Source organism: Phacochoerus africanus, chromosome 3 (genome assembly GCF_016906955.1).
Source record: "Phacochoerus africanus isolate WHEZ1 chromosome 3, ROS_Pafr_v1, whole genome shotgun sequence".
NCBI lineage: Eukaryota > Metazoa > Chordata > Mammalia > Artiodactyla > Suidae > Phacochoerus > Phacochoerus africanus.
In genome coordinates, this window is record NC_062546.1 from 12,210,309 (window position 1) to 12,218,649 (window position 8,341).

Genomic DNA, 8,341 nt, shown 5'->3' on the forward strand with positions numbered 1-8,341 from the left:
AGTTCAACTTCATGGACAGGGCATACTGAAGGGGATTCCTCCACCTTCTCAAAGAGCACATGGTTTCCTCTCCCTGGTTCTTCACTTTCTCCAGGCTGTGGCTGCAGAGGTACCAGGCTGACACCCGCCAAAAGATCCTCGGCTATGAACGCCAGTACCGCACGTCAGCAGAGAGAATGGCCGAGCTGAGACTCCAGGAAGACCTGCACATCCTGAAAGATGCTCAGGTTGTAGGAATGACCACCACAGGTAAGAAAGCACGGAGTTTATTCCTGATGCCATGTGCCTATCAGATTTTCTAGGACAGGTAAAAGGAAACTTTTTTTGGCCACACCCTGCAGCATGTGGAAGTTCCCGGGCCAGGGATCAAACTCATGCCACAGCAGCAACCCAGGCTGCTATAGTGACAACGCCAGATCTTTAACCCTCTGCATCGCAAGAGAACTCCAAAAGAAACTTGCTTAGTAGGTTAGAGGAAAATATTGTGAAAAGCTATTGAAAGCAACATGTGTTGAGGAAACTGTTAGTGAAATTCACCTACTTGATCCTACTGCATGTGGAACCTCAATGGTGACAAAATGGGGATGAGGCTCCGAAGACCTCCCAGCAGTACTCATTCTCATCCAGTGGTCACCAGACCTGGGTGAATATGAGAATGCAGTTGTCACAGACTCAGAATTAGGGGTCACCAGTCCAGAGAAGTCCAGTGGCACAGTGAGTCCAGTACATCAGCTCAGAGAGGTCTCCTCCTTCTCTTGACTCAAGGTGCTGCTAAATACCGCCAGATTCTACAAAAGGTGGAGCCTCGGATCGTCATCGTGGAAGAGGCTGCTGAAGTCCTTGAGGCCCACACCATTACCACACTGAGCAAAGCTTGCCAGCACCTCATTCTGATTGGAGACCACCAGCAGGTAGGGCAGGGGCGCCTGGAAGATGGGTTGGCTTTTTGCAGGAGTGGAATTAGACACAAGGATCCTGGCCTCTGCTTCACCAGTCTTGAAGCTTCCTAGTGGCTTTCTGTGATTTCTTTTTTTCCTCACCTCCCATGTTCAATCTAAGAGCAGGTGCTGTTGGATTTGGGGTACATTTTAGCGGCAGTGTCATCCATTTCATCTGTTCCCTCTGCCACCTTTCTAATCTACCATGGCCTTTTAAGGTGACTATTACAACAGCATGCCCCCCCATCCCGCTGCTTGCATTTTGCCACCCTCTAATGCAGTCTTCATAAAGGAGCCAAAGTGAATGTTTTATTTTTTTGCTTTTTTAGGGCCACACCGTGGCATATGGAGGTTCCCAGGCTAGGGGGTCAAATCAGAGCTACAGCTGCCTGTCTATGCCACAGCCATAGCAACACAGGATCCAAGCTGAGTCTGCGATCTACACCACAGCTCATAGCAATGCGGGATCTTTAACCCACTGATTGAGGCCAGGGATCAAACCCATAACCTCATGGTTCCTAGTCAGATTGTTTCTGCTGTGCCACGACAGGAACTACCAAAGTGAATTTGGAAAAAAAAAAAAAATTGGAGTTCCTGTCTTGGCTCAGCAGTTAACAAACCCAACTAGTATCCATGAGGACGGACCCAGGTTCGATCTCTGGCCTCGCCAAGTGGGTTAAGGATCTGGCATTGCCCTGAGCTGTGGTGTAGGTTGCAGAGGCAGCTCAGATCCCGAGTGGCTGTGGCTGTGGTGTAGGCGAGCAGCTACAGCTCTGATTGGACCCCTACCCTAGGAACCTTCGTATGCCATGCGTGGGTGTGCCCTAAAAAGACAAAATAAATAAATAAATAAATAAATCTGATCATGTTATTCCCTTGCTTAAAATCCTCCAGTGGTTTCCCATTGCACTTATACAAAAATCAAGCTTCTTAAAGTAGCTTACAAAGACTAATATTCTCAGGGTGCAGCCTGTTTCTCTGATTTCACCTCATACCTCCATCTCATCTGCTCTGTTCCCACCCCCTGTCCTTCCTGCTCCCTCTTACAGCTAGCTTTTTGAATGACTGGCAACTTCGTGCATGCTGGCGTCAGCTCAGATGCACAGTTCAGAGAGGCCTATATAAAGACCCTCCATCCCCAGGCACTCTGTCACATCACTCTTATTTCTTGCCTTCATGGCCTTTGTCACTCTGTCCTTAGCCTATTAACACTAGAGCAGTGTCTGGAACACAGAAGCCACTTGAAAAACATTTGATAGGTAGGTAGATGGATGGACGAATGGTTAAAATATGTTTTCAGTGGAGAATCCTCAGCCATGTTTCTCTTCTCAGCTGCGCCCCAGCGCCAACGTGTATGATCTGGCTAAGAATTTCAACCTTGAGGTGTCTCTCTTTGAACGGCTGGTGAAAGTAAACATTCCCTTTGTCCGTCTGAATTACCAGGTGAGAAGCTAGACCTTTGTTATTACCAGGTGTCCAGGAGAAGGCTCCTGGGAGCCTGACAACTGCCAACAAGAAAGGTTTTATAAAAATAAAGCTTAGGGGAGTTCCCGTCGTGGCGCAGTGGTTAACGAATCTGACTAGGAACCATGAGGTTGCGGGTTCAGTCCCTGCCCCTGCTCAGTGGGTTGACGATCCGGCGTTGCTGTGAGCTGTGGTGTAGGCCACAGACGCGGCTCGGATCCTGCGTTGCTTTGGCTCTGGCATAGGCTGGCAGCTACAGCTCCGATTCGACCCCTAGCCTGGAAATCTCCATATGCCGCAGGAGTGGCCCAAGAAATGGCAAAAAGACCAAAAATGTGTGTGTGTGTGTGTGTGTGTGTATATATATATATATATATATATATATATATATATAAATAAAGCTTAGGAGTTCCCGTCACAGTTCAGTGGTTAATGAATCTGACCAGCATCCATGAGGGCGCAGGTTTGATCCCTGGCCTTGCTCAGTGGGTTAAGGATCCTGCGTTGCCGTGAGCTGTAACATAGGTTGCAGACACAGTTCAGATCTGGCATTGCTGTGGCTGTGGCGTAGGCTGGCAGCTACAGCTCTGATTTGACCCCTAGCCTTGGGTCTATATGCTGCGGGTGTGGCCCTAAAAAGCAAAAAAATAAATAAATAAAAATAAAGCTTATTTAGTAATGAAATGACTCTGCCAGATTTATTTTGTTTCCTGTTTTAAAATACCACAGATCAGAAGTTCTCATCGTGGCTCAGCAGAAACGAATCTGACATCCATGAGGATGCAGATTCGACCTCTAGCTTGGGAACCTCCATCTGCTGTGGGTGTGGCCCTAAAAAACATAAAAGTAAAAAATAAAATAACACAGGATCAACTTGTGCTGTGTCAGATGGAGCTGTTTATATTCTGCTCTCCCTGTTATTCTTTCATATGTTAACCTCCCCAGATTTTCCACTAGCAACTTAATCTTTAGAAAACTGTCCATTTATTCCCTGTCCATGTTTTCAATGACATACATGTCTCGTTTCAGCACCGCATGCGCCCTGAAATTGCCCGGCTTTTGACCCCCCACATTTACCAGGATCTGGAGAACCATCCCTCTGTTCTCAAATACGAGAAGATTAAGGTGACTCTGCTCTATCAGATCATTCTGTGATACTGTCAGCAACCTAGGAGGTTATATTTTTCTCAGGACGAAAAAAGGGCTTCAGAAGGGAATAGGGTGAGCTTTTTTAAAAAGCTGATTATTGGAGTTCCCATTGTGACTCAGTGGGTTAAGAACCTGACATTAATGTCTATGAGGATGCAGGTTCAGTCCCTGGCCTTGCTCAGTGGGTTAAGGATCCGGCATCGCCATGAGCTGTGGTGTAGGTCGAAGATTCAGCTCGGGTCCTACATTGCTGTGGCTGTGGTGTAGGCCGGCAGCTATAGCTCCGATTCAACCCCTAGCCTGGGAACCTCCATATGCTGCGGTGCAGCCCTAGAAAAGACAAAAAAAATAATAATAATCCAGTGTTGCCACGAGCTGCGATGTAGGTTGCAGATATGGCTTGGATCTGGGGTTGCTGTGGCTGTGGCGTAGGCTGGCAGCTGCAGCTCCAATTCAGTTGCTAGCCTAGGAACTTCTTTGTGCCTAAAATACATCCCAAAAAAGAAAAAAAAAGAAAAAAGAAAAAAAACTGGTTATTAAAAGGAGGAATAGTGAGAGTTCCCACTGTGGCACAGCAGGTTAAGGATTCAGTGTTGTCTGCAGCAGTGTGAGTTTGATCCCTGGCCCAGTGCAGTGGGTTAAGGATCTGGCATTACTACAGCTGTGGCATATGTCACAGCTGTGGCTTGGATTCGATATCTGGCCCGGGAACTTCCATATGCCAAGGGTGCAGCTGAAAAAGAAAAAAAAAAAAAAGAGCGAATAGTATAGAAGTAGCAAATACACATCTAGGTTTTTGAATCCCAGCTCTGCCACTTAGTATCTATATAACCTTTAGCAAATTATATACCAGTTCTGAGGATCAGGGTCTTCTGTACAGTGAAAATAATAGTTGCTGCCTCATTACATTACTGTATTCAGGGAGATAATGTATATAAATTAGTCAGTACAAGTTAGCTGCTTTCTTGTCACCTTCATTATCATAACTGCTGCTTGCTCCTTGGACTAATGGTTGGATTGTGAATGGTTATTATAAATATTAATATCAAATAAGAATCTCGAAGACTAAAGTAGACAAAATCTTTATCCATTCTACTATCTGCCATGGCCCTAAGACAAAGCACGTGATGACTAACTCCAGAATTAAGGATTGTGGTACAGAGTATACACAAGCCTTCTAAGGTCCCTACCTGGAACAGGGTCAGTGGCCAATGCATGTGAAGATAAGAAGAAAAAACTACCATGACTGAACCTTCTAACACATCATTTCTTTTTCTTTCCAGGGGGTCTCTTCCAACCTTTTCTTTGTAGAACATAACTTTCCTGAACAGGAAATCCAAGAAGGCAAAAGCCACCAGAACCAGCATGAGGCTCGCTTTGTGGTGGAGCTGTGCAAGTACCTCCTGTGCCAGGAGTACCTGCCGTCCCAGATCACCATCCTCACCACCTACACTGGGCAGCTCTTCTGCCTGCGCAAACTCATGCCTGCCAAGACATTTGCTGGTGTCAGGGTCCATGTGGTGGACAAATACCAAGGGGAGGAGAATGACATCATCCTCCTCTCGCTCGTGCGCAGCAACCAGGAAGGCAAGGTGGGTTTTCTCCAGATACCCAATCGCATCTGTGTGGCCTTGTCCCGCGCCAAGAAGGGGATGTATTGTGTCGGCAACATGCAGATGTTGGCCAAGGTGCCCTTGTGGAGCCGGATCATCCATACCCTTCGAGAGAACAATCAAATAGGCTCTGCACTCCGGCTGTGCTGCCAGAACCACCCTGATACCCACACCTTGGTATCCAAAGCTTCTGACTTCCAAACAGTGCCCGAAGGAGGCTGTAGCCTACCCTGTGAGTTCCGGCTGGGCTGTGGGCACGTCTGCACCCGTGCCTGCCACCCCTATGACTCCTTGCACAAGGAGTTTCAGTGCATGAAGCCATGCCAGAAGGTGGTCTGCCAGGATGGGCATCGGTGCCCCCTTGTTTGCTTCCAGGAGTGTCAGCCTTGTCAGGTGAAGGTGCCCAAAATCATTCTCCGGTGCGACCATGAGCAAATGGTTCCTTGTTCTATGCCTGAGTCAGATTTCTGCTGCCAAGAGCCTTGCCCCAAGGTCCTGAAATGTGGGCACCAGTGCAGCAACCCATGTGGTGAGGACTGTGTGCGGTTCTGTTCAAAAATGGTCACCGTGAACCTCAAGTGTGGGCACAGACAGCAGGTAAAGTGTAGCAGTGTGGATGGCCTCAAGTATGACGTGCCAGTCAAGTGCACCACCAAGTGTGGTACCATCTTGGACTGCGGGCATCCTTGCCCGGGATCTTGCCACAGCTGCTTCGAAGGGCGCTTCCATGAGCGCTGTCAGCAGCCCTGCAAGCGCCTGCTCATCTGTTCACACAAGTGCCAGGAGCCATGCATTGGTGAGTGCCCACCCTGCCAGCGGACCTGTCAGAACCGCTGTGTCCACAGCCAGTGCAAGAAAAAGTGTGGGGAACTCTGCAGTCCCTGCATAGAACCCTGTGTCTGGCGCTGCCAGCACTACCAGTGCACCCAACTCTGCTCTGAGCCCTGTGACCGGCCCCCATGCTATGTGCCTTGTACTAAGCTGCTGGCTTGCGGCCACCCCTGCATCGGTTTGTGTGGGGACCCATGCCCCAAGAAATGCCGTGTCTGCAACCAGAAGGAAGTCACCCAGATCTTCTTTGGCTCTGAGGATGAGCCAGATGCCCGCTTTGTACAGCTGGAAGACTGCAGCCACATCTTTGAGGTGCGAGCCCTGGACCGCTACATGAACGAGCAGGATGACGAAGTTGCCATCAGGTTGAAGGTCTGTCCTATCTGTCAGGTGCCCATCCGCAAAAACCTGAGGTATGGAACCAGCATCAAACAGCGGCTAGAAGAGATTGAAGTCGTCAAGAAAAAGATCCAGGGCTCAGCAGGTGAAATAGCAACCAGCCAGGAACGACTTAAGGCCCTACTAGAGAAGAAGAACCTCATCTGCCAGCTGCTCCCTGAAGACTTTCTGATGTTGAAAGAGAAGCTGGACCAGAAAAATCTGTCAGTGAAGGACCTGGGCCTTGTTGAGAATTATATCAGCTTCTATGACCACTTGGCTAGCCTGTGGGATTCCCTGAAAAAAGTGCATGTCTTAGAACAAGAGAGAGTGAGCACTCGATTAAACCAAATTCATGATTGGCTAACCAAGAAGCGTTTGAGCTTCACTAGCCAGGAATTAGATGACCTCCAAAGTGAAATCCAGAGGCTCACATACCTGGTAGACCTCCTGGCACGCTGCAAGATGGCAGAGGGGAATGTGAAAGGCAGCGTAGCAGGAGAGGTCAACAGTGTCCGGAAGATCCTCGAGAGAACATGTAAGTTCACCCAGGAGGATGAACAGCTTGTGCAGAAAAAGATGAAAGCTCTGAAAGCCATCCTTCCCCGCTCTGGCCTGGGCATCTCAGAGGAAGAACGAGTGCAGATCGTCAAGGCCATGGGTTACCCTCAGGGCCACTGGTTCAAGTGCCCCAATGGCCACATCTACGCGATTAGTGATTGCGGGGGAGCCATGCAGAGAGCCAGATGTCCTGACTGTAGGGAAGTCATTGGGGGCGTAAATCATACTCTGGAAAGTAGCAATCAGCTGGCTTCTGAGATGGATGGAGCCCGGCACCCTGCCTGGTCTGACACAGCAAACAACATGCTGAACTTTGAGGAGATCCAGCGGATGATGTAGGAAGACGGCCCATGCTGCCTTTTGCCCCAGCCGCCATATGGCTGAGGCCTTCTCCCTCATGAAGGAATCCAAGCTCGTTTTTTATTATTGTCGTTTAGTCTTAGCACCTATTTAAGGATCCACTTTTAGGGCTTGCCCACATTTGTTTCTAGATTTACCCCTGCGCTACAGTAAGCACTTTACCTCCAGAACTGAGAGCAAAGTTAACAGATTTCTCCTCTTTTCTCCAAGTTAGTGGACAGACTGCCTGGAGCATTTTGGGGCTTCCACCTAGGGCTACCTAGTACTATGCCTGGGTCCTGACTCACATATTTTTTCTGCAGTGCTCCAGAGGCAGAGAGGAGCACAGTGAAGCAGACTCATTCTAATTGCCAGGCTCTAACTTGCAGACTAACTTCCATCCTAATAAACAGGCCCAGAGGAGTTGTTTATGAACTGTTTATCCTTTCAAGGAGCACAAGAATCCCTCCTACCCTCCCCCTTGGGCACCCTCATTCCAGGAGAACAGAGGCTTTTGATAAGACAAAGACTTCATTGACTAATCCTGACCTAGTTGCATATTCACTGAGAGTGGGTAAAGTGACCAACCACAGCTGGGGGCTTACGCAGCAGGCCCAGGCTAATAACTAAGGAGTGATCGCTTTACCTTTCCTGTGACTTGCACTTTGGGATGGTGGAGGTTTCTTTGCCTGCAGTAGGAGAGGTTCAGTAGCTGTGCTGGTCCTCCAAGGCCCTGAATGGAACTAAACTCATATTTGGTACCAGCAGCACCTATCCTAAGTGTGACCCTGTGTCCCAGTACCCTCTACTACAGCTTTTGCCTGGGCAGGGTTAGCATGCCAGCAGCTTCTGCAGGTTCCAGGTCCATACCAGAAGCCAGCCCCCAGCCCTGCTGTTTGCATATATATTCCCTCAGTCCACTGTTTCCTAGAACTGATAGTAGGCATCTCAGGTCTTTCTAATGTTGGTGAGAAAAACATCCTTTTCCTATATATGCATTTCCTTTTTTGTCTTATACTATGCACTTTAGCCTATAAAACCAATTAATAAAAATGATTGAGAAAATCA

The 8,341-nt window shown here is 48.4% G+C and overlaps 1 protein-coding gene across 1 annotated transcript in view; it reads left to right on the top strand.

Annotated features, from left to right (window-relative positions):
- The window catches only part of ZNFX1 (zinc finger NFX1-type containing 1), a 32,456-nt gene extending 24,115 nt beyond the window's left edge, over nucleotides 1-8,341 (top strand). The window contains exons 10-14 of the mRNA XM_047770898.1: nucleotides 95-249; nucleotides 766-911; nucleotides 2,271-2,381; nucleotides 3,432-3,527; nucleotides 4,835-8,341. Coding sequence (XP_047626854.1) covers nucleotides 95-249; nucleotides 766-911; nucleotides 2,271-2,381; nucleotides 3,432-3,527; nucleotides 4,835-7,273 — 2,947 coding nt within the window. The 3' untranslated portion in view covers nucleotides 7,274-8,341. The remainder of the gene's footprint in view (nucleotides 1-94; nucleotides 250-765; nucleotides 912-2,270; nucleotides 2,382-3,431; nucleotides 3,528-4,834) is intronic.